This window comes from Rhinopithecus bieti, unplaced genomic scaffold, assembly GCF_001698545.2.
Source record: "Rhinopithecus bieti isolate Rb0 unplaced genomic scaffold, ASM169854v2 scaffold_33652, whole genome shotgun sequence".
In the NCBI taxonomy this organism is placed as follows: Eukaryota; Metazoa; Chordata; class Mammalia; order Primates; family Cercopithecidae; genus Rhinopithecus; species Rhinopithecus bieti.
Window position 1 is genome coordinate 2,281,703 of NW_016814761.1, and position 21,816 is coordinate 2,303,518.

A 21,816-nucleotide genomic window follows, 5' to 3' on the forward strand; every position below is an offset into this window, starting at 1 on the left:
AAAAAAAAAAAAAAAAAAAAAAATAGCTGGGCATGGTTGCATGCACCTAGCTACTCAGGCAGGAGGATTCCTTGAGCCTAAGCATTTGAGGTTGCAATGTGCTATGATTGTGCCACTGCACACTAGCCTGGGAAACAGAGTGAGACTCCGTCTCAAAAATAAATAAAGAAATACAAACAGCTGGGCATGGTGGCATGTGCCTAGTTACTCAGACGGCTGAGGCAGGAGGATTCCTTGAGCCTAGGCGTTCAAGGTTGCAGTGAGCTACCTATGATTGCGCACACCAGCCTGGGCAAGTAAGACTGTCTTAAAAGAAAACAAAACAGGAAACGACAAGAAATAAGTTAACGAAGAAAGATTATCAGATACAAAGTCAAAATAAAATAATGAGTTCACTAGCAATTAAAAAGTTATTAGGCCAAAAATGTAAGCAGAACTCAGAGACAAATTTTAGGGACTTTTGAAATTTGACAAGTTAAGGCCAACATGTTCTGAAGGCAACTTGACCCTCTGGTTGCCAGGACCTCACAGGGCATTTGGAATAGGAATAAAAGCAGAGGATCTTCCTTAAGTGGGGAAGGTTTTCATTTTTTTTTCTTTAGACCTCCTCTGTGGACAGTAGGGAAGGTCTTCAAAGAGAACCTCATAGAAGAACCACAGAAGGCTATACCCTCACTTTAAAAGTAAACAGTAATAAATGACTTCCCTTCACACTCTTCCCTGCACCTGCACCTCCAGCCCCACTCTAGCCTAGGAGCCTAAAAGAAAAACTACCTAACTGAAATCTTAACACTGAGAAGAGGGGAGGGGAAAATGAATAGCTGCTGAGAATTTAATCCAGTTTATACATTTGTTTTCCTTTTAATGCTTTTGTGTTCTATACAGTAAATCTTTGCCAAACCCAAGTTATGAAGACATTCTGTCTTTTAAAAGCAAGAAGTTGCTACCCTTTGCATTTACATCTATAATTCAGTTGATTTTTGCATGTAAGATCAGGTCAAGATTCATTTTATTCTATGTGCATTTCCAGCTGACCCATTATTATTTATCGAAAAAAACCCTCCTTTCCCCCACTGTACATAAGTGTCACCTTTGTTATAAATCAGATGAACAGGTATGTGTGAAGCTGTTTTTGAACTCCAGCCCATTCCACTAATCTATTTGTCTATCTTCATACCATTATCACACTGTCTTAATTACCATAGCTTTATAAGTTATAGTTCTATAAAGTCCTCTAACTTTATGAATTTTCTTCAATATTGCCTTGGCTAATCCACATAAATGTTTGTATCAACTTGTCAATTTTAACACGTAACTCCAGCCAAAATTTATGACTATGATTATACGGCTCTATATCAATTCGAAGACAATTATCTTCACAATGAGTCTTTCAATCCATAAACATGACGTAGTTCTTCATTTATTTAGGTCTTTAACTTCTCTTAGATTGTGCAGTGTTCACAGTAGAAGTCTTACATATCTTTCTAATTTATTGCTATGTATTTGATGTTTTTTAATGCTACTCAAATAGATCAAGAAATTTATAAATAAATAAGCACAAGGAACACAAAAGAAAAAGAGATTTTAAGAGACATGAAGAAGAGAATATGATGGTCTAACATCTATTTAACTGAAATCCCAGAAAGAGAAATAACAGAAAATAAGACAAAAAGAATATCTGATAAGATTAATAGATGAGATTTTTCCAAAATAAAAGACACTAGCCCACACATCCAAGAGTCCCAAAGACTACTAAGCAAAACAAATGTAAAGAAATAAATCACATATCCTGGTAAAACTGCAAAAATAATGACAAATGAAGATCTTAAAAGTAGCAGTAAAGACATTACTTTCAAAGAAGCAACAGCTAAAATAGGAGGTGATTTCTCATTGGAAATAACAAAAGCCAGGAAATAATAGAATACCATTTTCAACTAGGGAGGTCGGGGGTGCTGCCAACCCAAAATTTTATACCCATCAAAAATACATCCTCAAATGTAAGTTCAATAAAGATATTTCCAGACCAACAAAATCTGAGATATTGTAAACCAGCAAACCTCCCTAAAGGGAAATCTAAATGTTACAGTTCAGGAAAAAAATGATCCTGGATGGGAGGTCTCAGAGGCATAAAGAAATGTTAGGCACAGAAAATGGTAAACATACGAGTAAAACTTTAACAAACACTGACCATATAAACTATAAAATCCTAACGGCTTTAAGAAGACATTAAAAAAGTTAAAACACACAAAAATGATCATTTATATTGATAAGAAGGAGTAAAGTCTTCTAAGATCCTCATATTATTCAGGAAGAAGGTGCAGCTGTTAGTTAAACTTCATTTTGAATAAGGTAAGTATGCAAGTTAAAATGCATAGTATAACCACTGAAAGATTAAAAACAGAGGAAACAACTTCCAAACCTGCAGAGTTGGAGGAGAAAAGGAAAAAAACAGGAACAAAAAATTAGCAAGTCAACTCAAAAGAAAGCCAACAAGGAAAGAAAAGGACACACATAGAACAAATAAGAAGCACAAAGTAATAGCAGACATCCATTCCAAATCTGTTAGCAATCAACATTAATTATAAATGAACTCAACCATATCAACTAGAAGACAAAAGTAGACTGGATTTTAAATTTTAAAGTAAATTTTAAAAAAATCATAAAGACCAAGTTAACTGAACATAAGGAAATTAACCTAGAAATCACACTAAGAAAATGTTAGATTTTTTAAAACTCTATCAAAATATCATCTATTAACAGAACCAGAGAAATTCATCCAGAGAAGTAAACGGCTTACTGGTTCAAGCATAGGATATAGGGAACGTGGAAGGCACTCTTTGATGCCCCCTTTAAATGTCTCTGATGCCTGACTGCATCAGGCACCATAGTTTTTGCCTGATAGAAATCATTTAGTTCAAAATTCTGGGCCAGGCACAGTGGCTCACACCTGTAATCCCAGCACTTCGGGAGGTGATGAGCGGATCACTTGAGCTCAGGAGTTCCAGATTAGCCTGGGCAACACGGCAAAACACCATCTCTACAAAAAATACAAAAATTGGCCAGGCGTGGTGCCGCACACCTGTAGTCCCAGCTACTCAGGAGGCTGAGGTAGGAGGATCACTTGAGCCTGGGAGGTTGAGGCTGCAGTGAGCTGTGTTCACACCACTGCACTCCAGCCAGGGCGACAAGAGGGGATCCTGTCTCAAAAAAAAAAAAAAAATTCTGACTTACTATTTTTGCACTAATGTAACAACTGCTGGTCTCAACAAATTCAACAAACATTATATCTTGAGTCTTATTTTTCAGGTTTGTCTTCTATTTCTCTAGTTACCTCTGGGTTAAGAACATAGTCACTTCACCAAACCCAACCACAAAAATGGAGTAGGATTTTATAGATCACTTTCAGTTTCAAAACACTTCACCACTGGTATTTCTAGCCATAAGCATGTATTCGCTATGTCTTATTTCTCCTTCACCTTATGAACATGCTGAACAAGGAGCACTTCTAGAACACCTAATACATATACCTAAATGTTGAGCCTCCAGCGGTGCCATTTGTGAAGAGGATGCCATACATTGAGTGTATGGATATTGATGAAACTGGAAAGATGTGGGTAAGGAAGACATGTTTTTATGACAATCACTTTACAGTCACTAAGATATTCAGAGGAGCCTTAAGAGAAAGACCACTTCCTATTCTCTCTGTAATTGATTTAATATAATTCTAAGACAAAGACAGACCTAGAGCACTTCCTAAGATTTTAAACTGTTTCAGAAGTTTACACCTTTATATTTCAAAAGAAATATACTGTTATCACCACTCTACCTCCTGCAACTGATCAGTCCTACTATTCCTGAAATAGTCTCAGATAGGCAAGCCTCCTAACTGTGGAGGACTAGGTTTTTGACCTGTTGCTAGTGTGGACATCTCCTTCAGCTTCTCCTTCTCCTTCTCCCTCGGAGCCATCTCCCTCCTGGTGCCCAGTGGTGGTGCTGATGGCTCCGGTGCTTGAGCTGACACTTCCTGGTCCAGCCGGCTGCCCCTCAGCTGTAGCATCACCATAAGCACTGCTCCGGCCAGACACTAGAGGGAAATAGTTTAAAAAGCACACATCAACTCCCAAAGCATGAAGGAACCCAGTGCATTCTAAAGCAGCAGCCAATAGATAATAACGGGTAGCATTAGACAGCAACTGGTAGCATTTTTTTCTTATACATAAAGCTAAGTAAGACCCCACAGCACTGTGTTAAATCACTCTCACAGTAGCCATTAACCCTTCCCCAGTACATAAGACCCACCTATATGAATGATCTTAATCTCAGATGCTAATATATCTCTATCTCATACTTCAGAGGAAACATACACTGACATGGGAATCTATAAATTATCATCTGCTCTTAATCTCTGTAAAAATTGTATCTGATTGCTACCCACGGACTGATATGGAAGGTCAAACCAAAATGGCTGTCATGTTCCCTCATTCTAGAGTCCCACCTCATCAGCTAGTAGACTGTGGGGTTGGTATGCTATGTGAACACAACAGATCATTAACAATAAGATCACGTAAAAAAACCCTCCCCCAAATAAACAAGGAGCAGAAACCACAGGATAACGAGTTTCAAGGTGACACTATAACTGTTTTAGGCTAATCATGACTTAGAATTATGCACATCATCACAGTTTCAGAGAGGAAAAAAAAAAAGAATTACGCATATCAATGCTTTTTTTCCATTAACAGATAATTAGTAAATATCTGTAAAATATTTCAATACTAACCCCCTGAGCTTAAGCCACTGAACATTTGAAACTCGAAAGTTGAGGCCAAATGAATCCATAAGACTTTCAGAGAGTCCACAAGACTTTCAATGAGTCTCTTTTCTTTGCAAAAACCAACCCCAGGACCCAAGCAGAGATTCCTGTTGTGTCCCCACCCTCTGCCCAAGGAGACAGGACCCCCCTCCATGGCACATTACCACTGTGCTCGCCAGCCACTGAGTCCACTGCACTGCCCCCGCTCTCCGAGCCCACACTACCACCGTGGTCAGCAGGAGAGGTCCGAAGGGTAGAACCATCTGTTGCTGCTGTGCTGCCCTCGTCGTCTGAGGCTGGAGCTGAGAGAGTAACGAGAGCTGTTACAGGTAAAAAAAAAAATAAAAAATAAAAAAATAAAAAATAAAAGCCCTCCTTGGGATGAAAGCATCAAACCACATAGTGCATAGGACACAATGCAGTTTATATATCCTGTCGTCAAAGAAAAAAGGGAGAGATCTGCTTTGCTGGTTAATCGCTAACAGAAACAAACACTATACACAGTGCATTGCAAACAGTACTTAAGACAGGAGTGAAGAAAACCCAGTTCACTGGGCATTTCCTTCGCTGTTTACATTACAGTGCAAGTAGAACGGTGCAGAGATTCAGTAAGAATCTGTGACATGGACGCTGAGTTTTCTAGCTAAAATGCTTCATGGTCACCATTGTTTAGGTGTTACTGACACCTGCTGAGAGATCTGAAACTAGTCATTACCATTCAAAGCATAGAACTCTGAATTTTAAGGAGATTTGTTTTGAAATCAGTCAATTTTTGCTTATGTTAGGAAGTCACTTAGCATGAGCTCTTGAATCAACCCAGTTTTGTTTTTTTTAGCAAGTGGTCCAAAGGGGAGCTCATGGGGAAATTTCACACCTCCTAATCATCCTCATCAGATGCTAATAATGAAGCAAGGAAATTCCCCAGAGACAGCCACAGCATCCAGGATCAGGGCTGAGCTGAGACAGGAGGAAAATGCTGGATGAGATACATGGGGGAGGAAAGCCAAGACAGCCACAGAGCACAGCGGGAACACGACTGGCACAACACAACGGCAACCTCAGAGTCTGAAATGGCAGCAACTAAAGAGACCTGAGAAAAGCAACAAGCCATGGCAGCAGGTGGGGCCAGCCGCTCTCTCCCTTTCTTATCTACCCAGGCTAAAACTTTCAAAAGAAAAGGAAAAAAACGAACACAAGGAAGCATCAGTCTCAAAAACTATAAATCAACCCTTAAATTACTCAGGGGGTGACCAGGTATCTCCATTTGGTCCAACTCTCTATTCAGGAAACATTTTTTTAAATCAGATTAGGGAAAAGATTGAAAATAAAGAGCAGATGAGTTCTGGAGATTTCCTATAGATTTCAATTGTCCACAAAAACCCTCTCTCTCAAGCTCATAGATCCCTGATGGTTGGTCACACGGACCAAGAATTCTGAAGCACCATCTAGCTTCTTGTAGCTCTCCTTTCATTTGCAAATGAAGATTAAAAAAAGTAAAAGGTATGAGTTCTATTTCTTGTCTCTCTTTTAATACTATCTGACAAAGAACGCTGGAAGCTGAAGTGGAAGCCCTGTAGCTGATCAGCCTGCATGCTGCTCTCTCGGCTTTTCCGTGGGGAAGTAGCTGAAGCCAGGCAGCATGCAAAGTGTGAGGAAGCGGAGCTGTGCGCAGCGGGGCCGTGCCACAGCACTACACCCTCCACACCCATCTTTCTAAAGCCAAGGCAGAAGCAGGAAGTCCAGAATGGCCTGTCAAAGCAGCTGCCCATTACACTCTCACAGCAGTGGAGACAAGGCCTGAGGGTCCTGGAGCCCTGAGCCGTGCTCCTTGCTGTGGACAGTTACCTGATGCTGTGGTGTCAGAGAGGGTTCCTGCGTCCAGAGAGGAAGAGCTGGGTGCCTGGCCGGACAGTCCCAGGCTCTGCAGGCCCAGGGCACTGCTGCTGCTGCCTGGGAAACAAGTGGAGAGTGAGCACAACATCCCCTCCAGGTCCCATCCACAGTGCTGCTTTGGCCACGTGCTGCCCTCAAGAGTCTCCAAACACCAGCATGTGACCCCCTCTGGCCTAGAGGAAGTTAGCCAACAGCCACTGCTGTCCACCCACCAAGTTCAGTTACAGAGATGGTGGAATGCTTCCTTCAGCTCAGGCAGGACACAGGCTGGAGGAATTTAAGATTCGAGAGGAAACAACCCAAACTGGCAGAAACTATGAGACTGGCGCTCAGACTGAAATTCCCGCCACAGCCCTCTCACTCTCCACCTGTATCTCTGAACAGCTCTCACCCAGATCAACCTCTCCCCAAATCTGGGGACAAGCTAAGTCAGCTGGATATCAGTAACTGCCAAACCCTCTTTTCCTGCGCAAGGCCAATGGGCTGCTTTGTTCCTGGCATGGCCTTCTACCTTGTTGGTCCTGCTGCAGGCTCAGGGCAATGGCTAGTTCAACCATGGTCTCATCATCTGCATCAGGCGGGATGTCCAGCATGGGGGGGAAGCCCTCTGCGCCTGCCAGCAGGGCCTCCAGGGGAGAGGGGTTGCCATTGTTGACATTTTCAGCTGTCTCCAGGACCATCGACTCAGACTGCAGAGAGAAAGCTCTGTCAGTGTCCCATGGTAAATGGTAACTTTTGGAAGTCCACTGAATAAGAGCTAGAGGAGAGTTTTGAAGCTCCTCCTCCCCTTCTCCTGCTGCCAGAGACTCACCACCATCTCAAAATCTCCATGGTCCACCTCACTCTGTTCCTGGCTTTCCTGACGGATGTGACCACCATTCGGGATCCCTGATGACTGCATTTTCTCATCTGCATCATCATCGTCATCATCATCCTTGTCTCCTGAGTCAAAGAAACCCCAGTCACCTGAAGATGTTTGCTTTCCTCCCTTGGCACATGGTGCGATAAGTCACGTGGCAACAAAAAGCCAAGACAAGCTACCAGCTAGCACCCTGGGCTTTAGCGGGAGAACTCCGGGGTGCTATGCCTGGCCTTGTTCTCTTACTTCTTGGACCTACAGCATCTGGGAAGATGGAGGTGGCTGCGACAGCTTGCCCCCCACAAAAATAAAATGTTTTCCAGCTAGTGAAGCAAACAACCTTGGATTCCAAAGGGATTTCCATAAAGCCGAGAGATCTAAAACCAGTAGGCCTCTCAAGTGCCCACTAACTCTCAGGAGACCTTGGATAAGACAGGAAAAATCATATGATTGGGATCTTTACCTTTTGTCTGTCATGGCAGATTAGAATTTATTTCACTACTTTTTTCTAAAACAACTAGGTCAGTGAGATTTTCACACTATGTAAGTATTATGAGAAGAACCAGAATTGAAGTGTAAAACCACTGACTGGAAACCAAGGACACCACTGCAGGTCCTGCCTGTGCCAGCTTTTGTGTGAAGGTGAGAAGGCCTTCAAATAAGGAAGATGTCCAGGTGAGACTCCTAATTGTCAGAAGAGGATAGAGACCTCATCTTCCACTGAATGGATTGCTAAAGCATGTAAATATGTCCCTTAGAAACATAAACTATCTCCACTCTAGGTTCTTGCTAGAGAAAAGAGCCACAAACTTAGACAAGATAAATGATATGCAAGGAAGACTGTCTGAAAGTTACAAAGTTGTGTACATTCCTCTAGACGTGCACTGTCCACCAGCCACATGTGGCTACTGAGTACTTAAAACATGGCTGTCTACAAGGAGATGTGCCACTAGTGTAAAATACATTCTGGATTCCCAAAATGGTACCAAAACAGGCAAAATATTTCACTAATAAATTTTGTATATTGACAATATGTTGAAATAACATATTTGATATACTGGATTAAATAATCAGTAAATCAATTTTACGTTTTACTCTTTATAATATTGCTTTTAGAAAACTTAAAAGTACGGGCTGGGCAGTGGCTCACGCCTATAATCCTAACACTTTGGGAGGCCGAGGCAGGTGGAACACTTGAGGTCAGGAGTTCGAGACCAGCTAAGCCAACATGGTGAAACTCCATCCCTACTAAAAATACAAAAATTAGCTGGGTGTGGTGGCACACGCCTGTAATCCCAGCTACTTGGGAGGCAGAGATTGGAGTGAGCCGAGATTGTACCATTGTACTCTAGCACTCTAGCCTGGATGATACAGTGAGACTCTGTCTCAAAAAAAAAAAAAGAAAAGAAAAGAAAATTTAAAGGTACATAGTGACTTTCATTTGAAATTTACTTCTAAATCAAGCCAAGTAACCAGAATTATATAATTCTGTTATTCAGACACCTTTTAGAATTGCTTTTACTGAATCGTAAAATGTTATGCCCTTGACTGTGTCCAAGTGTATCATGAGGGAAACTCCTGTGAAATTTGCTATCCAACTTATTGTAGTTAAGTCCACTAAGGATTCTGCCCCTTTGGCAACAAAACGGACATTTAATGAAGAGCTTCTATCGCAAGAAAATTACGTTTTTGTTTTGTCTTTGGTCACTGTGATTTTATTTTTGCTATGGCTCTTAGGAAACTTTCAGCCACTTCACAAGGTCCTGCCTGGTTGTTAGGTGAGCCATGTCCTCTGATCTTTATTTTTATTCTACTTACCATATACATTTTGATGTGCCACCTTAAATTCTTTATGGGGTGAGGTAGCATTAGAAAAAAGGTAGATACATAAACAAAAGTCTCCAGGACCTTGGTCAACATGCGCAGCACGTCTAATCCTACTGTACCTCCCTCTCTCCCCTCCTCCCAAATACAGGCTTGAGCCTAAACCCAGACCTCACATTACCCATTGGAGTGTTGCTTCGAGGGGAGGAGGGTAAAGTCACATGTCTCCGTTTGTTCCTGGGCCTTAGGACTCGAATTAGAGCTTGTTTACAAGAGAAGCTCACAGCAGGATCCTGAGGTTTAAAAGGAAACTGTCACGCTTTGGTCTCGTATTATTCATGAAACTCTCTAAACACTTTCCTTTCTTGGTCACTCACTCCCACACATGTGGATACCTCTCTACTCTCACCTGCAACCCAGCAGACCAAGTTTAGCAGGTTAAGTTAATCCCCGCTTCCTGACCTGGCACACAGAAGAGCCATTCACTAACTTCCTGTCTCTCAGTCCTGGGGATAGACTGGCAGGTCATTCGCTCCTGAGGCCATTTTGGCCCCTTACAAATGGTTTTGGCTTTTTATCAGATGATCAGGCCCCCAGTGCGCATCTTAGCTCTGTGCTAAAATCAGTAGTTTTAACACTAAGCTTCTGTGAAAGGGTCACTGGAAATAGAAATCTTGATGTACTACTTTCATTCATGCCCTCATTTAAGTCACAATTCACTGAGTTACCTAGCACTTACTATGTAGCAAGCAGCAGGCCAGTCCCTGGTGATTCAGCACTGAACAAGAGAGACTAAGCCCATCCCCTTTCCAAATCTTTCTCTTCCATGGAGTAAGATCTTAAGGCTTTTATTGATATTCGGAACTTCATTCCCTTCAGCTTCCTTTAAATCTATTTTATTTCATTAGTTTAGCAAGCTAAAAACAATTTTCCAGACATTCCCTGGCTGCTGACAGCTCTCTGGGATTGTAATGCTACGTACAGGACACAAGAGCATCTGCATGTAGATCTTGGATGCTGTGTTAATACAATCCAGCTCACAAGTGCAGTAGCCATGGATGATGTCCACCAGAGCATTGACAGTAGCTTCAATATGAGTTAGGCCTAAAGGAGACACAAACATCAGTTGAAAATCTGGAGCAAAAAGCTCTAACTACTTGAGAGTCTGTGACAAAAGTGTAACTTTTTATCTCCACATAAAAGGTCATGCAAACAAAATGACAAACACTCACACACACACTCACTCACACACAGTAGCCTGTCAGTATTATTTGTGATTTGTTTCATTAACAGTTTCCTAATCTCCCAAATTGTCCTCAAAAGCCTTTCCAGATATCTTGAGTCACAGAAATAAGTAGCTGTCCACTCTCTCTGGATATCAAAAGATAAGGCAAGGAAATACGAAGAGGAAGGAGATACTAAATGTCCCCTAATATCCTCCAACCTCAGGTGATGATAAAACATGACCTTGACATGCCTTTTAGGTTTACCCACCCAAGCGTCCTCCAAACATGAATGAGCACCAGGATCATCCTACTTTTCTATATTGCTATTCAGACCCTTACCCTTCAATCTCAATTTTCAATAGTATAAGAAGTTAGAGACCAAAAGAAATATAATAGTCCTCAAGATACTTTTGCCTTTTGAGCTGGCTTTAAGCCAAGTTGTCAAAGATTTTTTCAAACAATGATAAACCACTGAGGAGACACACACACACACACAGTGCCTCTTTATGTAAAATATTCAACTCCAATGAAAAGATATGGTACAAGAAAATCCCACTCTGCCACACTGCTAAATTCCTCAGGAACATTGCATTTATCTCACAGACTTCTACTTCTCAATTATGAATTCTGGAAGAAACGGATTATGGAGAATGAAGGCTAATGGCTAATAGTCATGGCTGTTCAAAGACAGAACTTACATCAGACTTCATTACCAAGATTCAAATATCCCTTTTAACATACCTGGAAGGCAGGCAGGTGCCAAGAAGGCATTCTTGGGTTTAGATGCATGGAGTTTCCAGAAGTGGTTCACAAGCTGGGTGATGAAACTACAGCAATCTCCTTCCAACTGCTTCTGCGGTTCTTTCCCCTCATCCATTCCTTCTAAGCAGGAGAAAGAAAATTATCAACGATGGTAAATCTGAGGTGGAATTTAATTTGTTTTAAGGTTAACTCAGGTCAAGGAAGCTTGCCTGGGGAGGGAGTTTCAAGTGGGGCCCCAATCAATATGCCAACTATCCCTAGACTCCAGCAGGCACATCTAGGAAAAAAACAGTCTGGGAAAGGAATATCGCAGAAAACATTGTATGTTAGAATTAAGTAGAAGGGGGAGCATTTAGGATGTTTACAGCAGATTCAAAGATCTCAGTTCCAACTGTTCAACTTCTAAAACCTAGAGGAACATATGAACATTCTAGAGACTTCTCTAGAATAATTCTGGGATTCTAGTATTAAAAGGAGGAACAGGATGATGATGGAGCATGTAAATAACAGAGAATTGTAAAGGCAGCATCAACTCAATTTGACAATGACAAAACAGGTTTGCTACCCAGCCAACAGAAAAGGAGATGAGGAAACAGCACTAAGCACTGAGAAAGCGGCTACACATATTAATAATAGCACTGGCAAAAGAACGGCATGAAAGCGAAAGATACGCCACAGTTGCTTCAAAGCAACCAGGGCCCAACCAAGCTTAGCTTTTCCCTGAAGCTCCTAAGAGGTAGTAACTTCAGAGACAGATTATATCTGATGTCTAGAACACTACATAAACTCAAGGATAATCAAATGGATAAGCACTGGAAAAAGAATGTGTTTAAAATGGTACAATCTCAATGTCAAAAGGCCCTACAAGGTATAAAGACCAAGAAGCAAAATCCCTATCTCTGAGCATGCAGTCAGTCAGAGGCCAGTAAGAGCAGTAAGGATGAGAGGGTAAATAGGCATATGAAGCAGATCTCAGGACCACGGCCATAGGGGCCAAGTTCACCTGTTTCCATCTGGGGCAGCTTTGACTCCGTAAAGTGGACAAGGTTGTTGGGGCGCATGATGGCAATGGAGCGAGCTGTGATCACTAGCCTCTGGAACACCTCGGGGTCCAAATCCTTGCCTTCCTTGCTGGATGTGTTGAGACACTGTACAGCTTTGCTCAGCAAGGCCTGATCCTATAAAACAACAGGGGCACAGAGGGTCAGCCATAAGCAAGAGCTGGGTACAAAAGCAAAGAGCAGAGAAAAGCTGGCAGATCACCAGGATTATTACCTCCTCTCAAGAGAACAGGCCAATGAACACCAATCACCTACAACAAATCTTCAAAGCAGCCCCATATAGTTAAGTTTCTTAGTACATAAAATATTAATGTCATCAAAAAATTAAAAACCCTGCAGTATCAAAGTATGATGGGAAAATTCAAATCTACTCAGTTCTCCAGAACTGCTGGATTTCTTTCTCCTACAACAGAAGAGTCATTTCCTAGCAAATTCATATTACCCAAGGACAGCGTTTCCAAAATCACCTTTCATTGAGAGGCTCAGCAGGTTAAACTCACATTTTTCAGTTCCCTGGGTTGGAGGCACAGAAGCTAACCAAAGCTCTGGGTTGATGGTTCCTCTCAGAGCCCTTCTTCCTCAGGGGTCTGAAATGTCGTCTTTTTCATCTACAGAAATTGGCCCTATTTGTCTCCTTTGGCAATGCCTTTCTTTTATAAGTGATACCCTCTTTCCCCAGATTTTCCCATCAGAGGCACTCCAACAACTATGCAACACTTGTCTCACCAACAAGTACAGTGCACCTCTCATGTTGCGCCACAGCCGAGGGAGTGCAAACACTAGCAGTCTATCTCCTGAGGGACTCCCTCACCTCACCCTTTTCCAGTGAGAAGGCTACCCACACTCAATGTCCCTCCCTCTCTTTCTTAAGTCTTGTTGATCCTGTTAGTGTGACAGAAAAATAAGTACAAACCAGGGGCCCAGTCACTGGCTTATCCTCAGTTTTGAGTGGCACTTGAGAATTTCTCAGGACAAACTCTGTAAAATGTAGGTCTAATCTGAATGCTATCCTCTCTCTACCTTACTTTGCTGTGCTGTTGCTTTACAATGAAAAGCTAACTTATTTGATTCCCTGTCAGCACTGCAATTTCCTTTCCTACACAGGCATCCCTGAGAGAGAACGGTTACCTTGTGGCTGTGGTAGGCCGAGCGGCTGGTGTGCAGGCTGGCCAGAAGGCTCTTGGACTGCTGCTGGACACTGGCAGGTGCTGGCAGGGACAATAGCAAAGTGGCCAGCTCCTGAGCGGCATTCTTGTTTCTCTCCTGAGGCAAAAGACAGCAAGGTTATCACTAACCCCACCAACTCAAGGCAGAATGAACTATCTACACTCTGCCTGCCCTTCCTTCCTTCTAGGCCACCAGGGCTAGGTTATGCTCCATGGACTGCAAAGAGAAAAAAAAATTCAGAAATTATAATCCTCCTTCCTACCAGATGAAGAAATGGAATCCAAGCTCATGATTCCCAGAACAGTGTTCTTGTACCAACACGCATCCTATTCTATGACACACGCTCACTATGGGCCCTAAAAGTAGGACATGAGGCCTTAAGCTGAAGACTTCTCTGGAGCTTCTTAGCAAACCAAGATTATGCTACTATAAATGTTCTTTAGCTGCGAGGCCTCAGGGCCTCAGACAACTCCACTGACTTCCTGCCTCTTCAGAAAGCTTCCATGTGCTTTGAAAAAGTGACTTGCCTTCTCGATGATTGGGCCAACGGCAAAGCAGCTTTCCAGGGCTTCTAAAGAACTCACAACCAGCCTGGGGAGACAGAAAACCTGGCTTGAGTACAACACCGTTCTCTCCGCCTTGCGCTTTAGCCTAAGCAAACTATAGTCATGAGGACCTTGGGGACAGCTAATGAATGCCAAATACAAAATCAAAGCACAATAAGACCTGCCACAGGCACCATGCATATCGTTTCCTATGTTACAGGCCAGGAGAAACCTGGCTCCTGCTCGGAGATCAACCTGAGGCCATGTTCATAATCCGTAACTCAAAGACAGGGCTTTTCTTCCTCAAAGAGGATAAATGTGCTTCCTTCTGCTGCCTGTGGCAGGGATCACTGAGATGGGCTTAACAGTCTTGATGCAATGGGACCCGAAGCTCAGGTGCCCAGAGATCAGTAGGCAAAAGGATACAAAAAGGGAAAGGTAAAAATCATCTTCTTATATTGGAAAGTTTAAAGTTATATATGCACAAAGGCATTTCCTATGAGTCCCTAAGTATGGGGGAGAGAACAAACTATTTTTTAGGTGCATGCCAATTGCCAACATTCAAGGGGTAAATACAAAGCATCTTTAGAAAACTGAGGGATTTCCCCTTAGGAAAGAATAGGAAACCCAACTACTACTATTAAAGGGTACCAAGTAACATGCTCCCCAGGGTTTACTCCTTTCAATTTAATGTGGCACAGTAAAAAGAACAACATCCTGACAGCTGAAGCTCTGGACAGAGAAAGAAACGTATTCAGAAGGTAACTGGAAAGAAAGGGGTTAAGGGGTAGAGGAAGGCAATAAAGAACTAGGGAACAGGAACCTGAGGCATAAAACAAATTTGGATAGAAGGAGCTCTCTAGTGGGTTATCAGCTAGTAGGACTTTGCTGTTAATCCCTCTACCCCGAACCCCCTTTTCATCCACTTAGAAAGGGAGCAGAGAGGACTAGGGTAAGGAAGAGAGAGTTGAGAGAGTGCCTGACATGGCCAACACCAAGAGTGCACTTACGATCCTCCATGTACTCCATTTTTACACAGGGACAGCTCTGTAGCCATGCAATGACCAGAACAGAAAGAAGCAGGAGGACTCTTCAACAGAAGCAGAATCAATGCAAAGCCACGCCATTGGTTACACTGCTCTCTGACACACACTCACTCGTGCAGAGAAAAGAAAGAGGGCATACTAACCGGTCCAGCTTGGTTAGGGACTCAGTTTCAGAACTTGGGGGAGAAGCAAAGAAAAAAAAAAGGAAAAAAATGTGAAGCTCAGAGAAACCTGGAAACACATCCTAAGCAACCATGTATGGATAGGGTATCGGGGAAAAAGAAAGAGAAAGGAAGGGAGGGAGGAGGCTGCTGGTGGGAGGCAGTGATTCCAAGCAAGGTTATTCTTGTGACTTACAATGTAAGAAACTCAAAATCTTACATCATGAATTATAGTATTTCATCTACCATGGCAAACCAGCAGCTACCTAGCACAAAGAAGCCAAGCACAATTCTTAAGAATGCCACTGTAGGGAGACTTAAGGAAACTCTGGACTCTGCTACAAGAGGCAGCAGACAGCCTCTTTGCTGGCAATGTTATTACCACAGAAGTAGCTACTGCAGAGAAAGATGATGAAAAGATGATGAGCTCAGAATGGAAGGGAGGATGTTTTCCTATCATTTCAGCAAGCCTGGATCCTAATCTAGAATACTGGCTTAAGCATCATCTAGCCTGTGGCCTCTGGCTACTCTAAAGGGTACCTGAGCATTAAGAGAAGGGACAGAACTTCTGCCCAGGGAGAGACTCTGGTGTCACCTGACTCTAAGCACATTTTTCAGGCTTTGTCTGCACACTAAAGAGACACTGAATGTGGGTGAGTTGTATGAAAACTTGAAAAAATCCCAGGCTAGCCTTGAGATGGTTACTAGAAGCTGGCTCTCTCAAGACACAGCAGTGAGTGGAAGGTTCTGCAGTGAGTGGAAGATGTAAAAACTGAAGCCACCCCCTGCCAGCACTGGTACCTCTCCAGGACAGTTCCACTGGTCGTAGTGGGGGCAGCTGAGTCACCATCTCCAGTGCCGTTGCTCTGGTTCAGATTTGAAGGACAGATGTTGCTGACAGAGGCAGAAGGGAATTCTTCTGGAGGCTCATCAGGCCAGCCAAACTGCTCCTTAGTCTTGCCATAAATTTTTACAGCATCTATCATGGTGACACCTGCTGGATCCACCGAGGCCCCAACTGCAATAAGCAAGAGAGGACTTTAGGAAGCACATTCTCTAAAGAGCCACCCCTCCAAATCAAAGACCAGAACAGCTGGAGCAAAGAAGTAAATCACGTCAATTTTACAGACATAGAGAAACTTTATCTTCTGAGATATTCACAGCACTTTAATCATGTATAGATGCTGAATACATGCAGAAAAAGTTCCAGGGACTGAAAGCCGATTGATTACGTCTCCTACTCAGAAGAGTCCCTAACCATCACTGTAAGGGTCCTCTTCTGCTTCAGAGTATTGTATCCCCTACCCCTCACTCCCAAGTGTCTCTACACACTTTCTTTGTTCAAAGTACAGATCACGACCATTCTCACTAACAGCAACTGTATCTAGGAGAAAGAGTATCAGACCATGGCCAATAATTGACAGAGAAATGCAGTCTTGAGTAAGGCTCAAGGATTTGTATTCTGAGGGTTGTTTTCAGTGGCATAGCAAGCCATTGCTAACCATCTCTCAGCCACGTGGACCTGAGGTCTTCCTCTGTGCTTTAAGAAAGCCTTGCAATTTCATGTCAATCTGCCTCCTCTCATCCTAAACACAGAAGTAGCCCCATTAGTGAGGCAGACACAACACTACAGAAATGAATACTTAACAAAGTGCAGCCCTATCTTTACTGCTACCATGCTCCAGTGTACTCCTTTCCTGCCACCTTGTCTCTTTAATATTTCAAATGAAGCTCAAAGTTTCCTGACAAAGGGACAGAAAAATCAGTGGAGTGGAGAGATCCCAGAATATTGGAGAGTCACAGACCAGTGGCTGCCAATTTCGCAGACACAATGAGGACAGAGTCTGCACCAGGGGTTGGTGACTCACTGAAGAGGTTCAGCTTCTTATCAGCCTGCAGCGCTTCTTCTCTGGTGAAGGGGAAGTCAAACCAGCGTGAACGACTCAGGTTGAGCTGCATAGTTCTGCCGAAGATCTCGATATAAGATGGGGCCCGTTCTATTGCTTGAGTCCCAATCTGGATCCGCATGCCTGTCATCACCATAGTGCTATTGTTGTTACTTATCTCAATGGTGAAGCCTCCAGGCTGTAGGGAGACAAGGCACACATCAAGAAACTAACGGAAGTTCTTAAGTCTGAACTAAGACTCCTTCTTCTCTGACATTGTCTCAACATGGAAGCTCATTAAATCTTATCCTTTTAACTCCCCGGTAATGACTTCCTTGTTTCTAAAAATGGGAAAATAGGAAAAGAGAGCAGATTCTCTTCAATGTCAGGCTTCCTTCACCCCAGCATTAACAACTTCTTTGGTGTCCTCTACACAGTAATCCTGCTGGTACCGGTGGAAACCCAACCTGTACAAGTCCTTTGCCAAGTGAGTGAGAATATCCATTTTTCTAAGGAACTATTTAACTAGAACCGAGGGTTGTGACTGGGAGTATATACTCCATACTTGCATTCTAAAAGGAGATGTATTCCCAAACCATATTGTTCATGAATCCTTTTACCCAGGGACTGATCCCAGTTCAGTGCCATTCTCACCTTGGTGTTGGCCACATACATGCCAGTGGAATTCAGCCGGTGTTTTATCTGTTGTGCATTATAGACCTGCAGGAGGTCATTACCACCAAACTCCACATCTGTCAGCTGCTGGTTGTGTTCAAAAAAGTCAATGGGGAAAGTCACCTGGCTAGACGTGCGGGTTGCTGCAGAGAATGATACCAGATCATCAGAGAGTCTCTCCCACCTCTGACCCGACGCCACTGGTAAAGACTCCTCCCAGACAGAGCCCACACTCACACTCTAATCTAAACAAACTCTGGATTATAACATTTGCATCAGCATAATGCCTACACGTGGTTAGCTCTTCAATGGTTGTTATCCCTAACTATGACATGTCCTAGCAATACAAAGAAATCTGGCATTGGTATTGGGTGTACAGTTAGTAACAATAGGTTCTCCTGTAACCGGGTTATATAAAATAAACAACAGAAACTACTTCTTTATAGGAGAATGTAAATGAATAAACCAAAATTCTTTTGAAATGTACTCTAGAGCAAATTTAAGGTAATGTGATGATCCCTGTAATGGTCTTTGCTTAGCTGGATTCGCTCACTGCTAAACTCAAGCTTTCACTTTCCTGAAGAGTCCTCAGTCAGTCAAGTGCTAGACCACCAGCTCAGAGACCTGTGGTGGGCTCTTCACTACTCAGTGGGAAATTAACCAACTGAAGAGATCTGTACTTCAATCAGTTCCATTCTTCAGGGAAGTCATTCTCCCTAAACCTAGAGAGAACAATCTCTCAAATAAGGTCCAGGACAAAACTCGTTACTAGGCACCAAAGAACCGCTGGCCTGAAACAGGTAGCCAATGGGTGCTTGCCATTTAGAACCGTGACTCTGCTTTTGGGAAATTAGCTAGCACATACCTCTAACTTTACAAAATGTGCAAGTAGGACAGTCACCATTTCTTCACAGATATTTGCAACAGTCTATTCTGAGTCACTGCCTAGAAGACCACCATTCCTACTCCCCCACAAGTCATCCGAGAAGGAGCCTTACTGATTGTAGCTGTTTTGCGTTTTCGAACAGGCTTCATGATGCTGATGACACTACTGGGCTGCAGGGATGGCTGCAGCCAGTAGGAGGTGTTCTCCACGTTGGCCATGTAAATGCGCAGGCTGCCGTCCTCACACAGCAGAATCATTGTTGTCCGCTGCTGCTCATTGCAGGCCATATGCCTAATGGCAACCATGTCTTGGATCTAGGAGGAGAGGACAAAGGAGGGTCGTAGTTCCCACACCTACAGATCAGCATCCACACAGAAAAAGAGGCAGAGACGCAACTGGTTTCACGGTCAGTTAAGGGGCTGTACAGAAGGGTGGCAAAGAAAAGGCATCTACGAGAAAAAGAACTGAAAATCTTTTATGGGCCTCCACTGAAAGAGCTGGGGAAGTGAAATGAATAAACAAATATAAAAAGAGACCAGGTTCACAGCAAAGTAATGAATGGGAAAATCTGGCACTGACCTTTGCTTTAGCAGGAAGAGTCTTAATCTCCTGGATAAGAAAAGTGTCTGGTTTCACCATAACTACCAGCGGCACCCCTGTAGTTTGCTGGACACAGCACACCAAGCCAGGGTGGTTCATCACCTCAGACCACTGGCAAAGAGCAGGAGAAGTCTTACTGCCACCATTGGAACTGCAGACAACAAAACTGACCACAGTTAAAGTGTCAATCACCATTTAATAGTTCTTTTCTTGACCTAAAAACCATCTTCTAACTGGCTACGTGACTCCAAAGCAATATCCTTGGCCAGGGACTCAGATTATCCACAGGTCAGTTTTATTCCAAGTCATGCACACATGCTCATACACCCCAATGTGTGCTTCCGGCAGGGCAGTCCTCATTTGGAATCTCCACTGTGAGGTTCCATGTCTGAAGAACAGGTGGCCCTATGTGCCTAGAGGCTGTCAACTTTAGTGAGCCATAGAGCTGCCTAAGGCTAATGACCCAATGTCCTGTCAGGATCTCCAAAAACATCGAGTTAGTGTGAACTGGTATCCATTTTATTTCATCCCAAACCAGGTAATTCCCAAAGAAAGGCCTGAGAGAAAGTGCTACAATGGGTCATCAATGGCAGATAAGAAATAAGGGATGATACCTTAAGCCTATTCTTCCTCCTCCCTAAGTGAAACTCTCACTACCTTACACACCCCTCTATTATCTGCAAACTTGGTGAAAGTCTCTTCCTCCCCCAAATCCAACCATGCCCCCATTACTGATACATTCTATTTGCTAACAGAGTAAGTCTCCCCAGGGAGAAAAACTTAAAGGGCATTATGGCAGAATGAGTGTCTAAGAGAAATTTAGGTTCCCTTCTCACACTAAAATCACATTTATTACATTAACTATAGGTTTTCCTTCTGAGTAACAGTGGACCCCTAAACTATCTCTGACGGCTTGGGGTCTCCACAGTGGAGGACAAACCGTGCAGACAACCCAACCTGCCAAACCCAGATGTTCCTTGATTTTAAAGATATCTAGCAGGGAAAAAAAAAAGTTGGCTGGAGAAAATTAAGTTTCACAAAACTCAGAACAGACAGCAGATAGTGGGAGTGGAGATTCATCATTGAATGTGGACATTGTGGAAGCTGAACATTAAATGTTCATTCCCACCTTTTGATGTTGATGGGGAAGAGTTGTAACACCTCCAGTGTTGTCCTGCTGATGGTGGCTGCAAATGATTTGCCTTGACAATAGCTGAAGAACAACATCTGCAACACGTGGGAGTAGTACACAGACACACCGCCGCCCGCCACCTGGCTGTTACTGTCCTGCTGGCACAAAAACACATATTTGCAGTAATTCATGTTGCCTTGGCTACCGACTTCCAGGTTATACTGGTTATTAGTTTTCGATCATGATCAGGTGCTCTCATACTCTCAGCATGAGATCCCTGTGGGTAAATCCTACAAAGACCCTGAGAAAAATGGAACTTGAAGTTGAATTAATTTAGCCCTAAAGGATAAGAGATTTTGCTATTAGGTAGAAAGTTAGAAGGAAAAACAAAGAAAAGAAAAAAAGACCCAGTTAGATGAAGTCCACAGAAAAATGTTATAAAAGAACAAAGAGAAAAGAATAGAGGAGTTGCTAAATAATTAAATCTGGAACAGAAGGAAATAGCAACATGTGCTCTAACCTTCAGGTCCTCATGATTGATTTCCAATACATTAGTGACATAGAAGGGTCCCTGCTGGGCACTGCTGGCCTCTTCCATAAGCTGAGTATAGATGTACCCAGCTGAAGACATTATAACAATGATGTTCTTTCCCTCCTCGTTAAAAAGAAAGGTAACATCTCTTATCTTTGAGCTTGGCAGGAGAAAGTAGAAGGTTGGACTCAAGGCATCAACAGACAGGTCATAAATCTGCAGGATGGAAGAAAAATTAAATAAGGGAAATCTATCTCAGTACCATCTCCCAAATATCTTAATGAATCCAAATAGCCAGAACTGACCAATAACGGGCATTCATTCTCCATTCAATAAAAAATGGAGTGTCAGGCACTGCTCTTATAAAGATGAACAGAACACCTTTCACTCTCCTTCAAGGAATGAGTAGGGGACAGACATACATAAATAAATTCTGCAACAAGTATGGCAATAAGTGTGCACTTGGTACAGTGAGGGTAGAACCAGAATCAGTTCCCTATTGCCTAAAGACAGAAAGCTCCTACTCAGCAACATAGCAAAAGGCGACAAAATATGGCTATTATTTTTAGAGACAGGGTCTTGCTCTATCACCCAGATTGGAGTGGACTGGCATAATCACAGCTCACTGCAGCCATGAACTAAGTTTCAAGTAATCCTCTACCTCAGCCTTCCAAGCAGCTGGTACTACAAGTGCAACTCATGGCACCCAGTTGATTCTTTTAACTTCTGGGAGAAGCTAGCACATAATGAT

General features: G+C 42.9%; 1 protein-coding gene across 4 annotated transcripts in view; it reads right to left on the reverse strand.

Annotated features, from left to right (window-relative positions):
- UBR4 (ubiquitin protein ligase E3 component n-recognin 4) overlaps nt 1-21,816 on the reverse strand; it is a 146,427-nt gene that overhangs the window by 66,388 nt on the left and 58,223 nt on the right. For 2 of the 4 annotated variants that reach the window (XM_017851967.1, XM_017851968.1), the window contains exons 43-60: nt 21,054-21,281; nt 20,531-20,688; nt 19,381-19,552; nt 18,914-19,115; nt 17,895-18,058; nt 17,223-17,439; nt 16,156-16,372; nt 14,130-14,193; nt 13,564-13,698; nt 12,378-12,552; nt 11,354-11,494; nt 10,369-10,490; nt 9,568-9,679; nt 7,515-7,645; nt 7,215-7,392; nt 6,656-6,760; nt 4,975-5,112; nt 3,910-4,084 (exon numbers count right to left, since the gene is read on the reverse strand). In XM_017851967.1, the coding sequence (XP_017707456.1) occupies nt 3,910-4,084; nt 4,975-5,112; nt 6,656-6,760; nt 7,215-7,392; nt 7,515-7,645; nt 9,568-9,679; nt 10,369-10,490; nt 11,354-11,494; nt 12,378-12,552; nt 13,564-13,698; nt 14,130-14,193; nt 16,156-16,372; nt 17,223-17,439; nt 17,895-18,058; nt 18,914-19,115; nt 19,381-19,552; nt 20,531-20,688; nt 21,054-21,281 (2,834 nt within the window). Of the gene's footprint in view, nt 1-3,909; nt 4,085-4,974; nt 5,113-6,655; nt 6,761-7,214; nt 7,393-7,514; nt 7,646-9,567; nt 9,680-10,368; nt 10,491-11,353; nt 11,495-12,377; nt 12,553-13,563; nt 13,699-14,129; nt 14,194-15,336; nt 15,370-16,155; nt 16,373-17,222; nt 17,440-17,894; nt 18,059-18,913; nt 19,116-19,380; nt 19,568-20,530; nt 20,689-21,053; nt 21,282-21,816 lie in introns of all 4 variants that reach the window. The other 2 variants (XM_017851965.1, XM_017851966.1) reach the window with 2 other exon arrangements.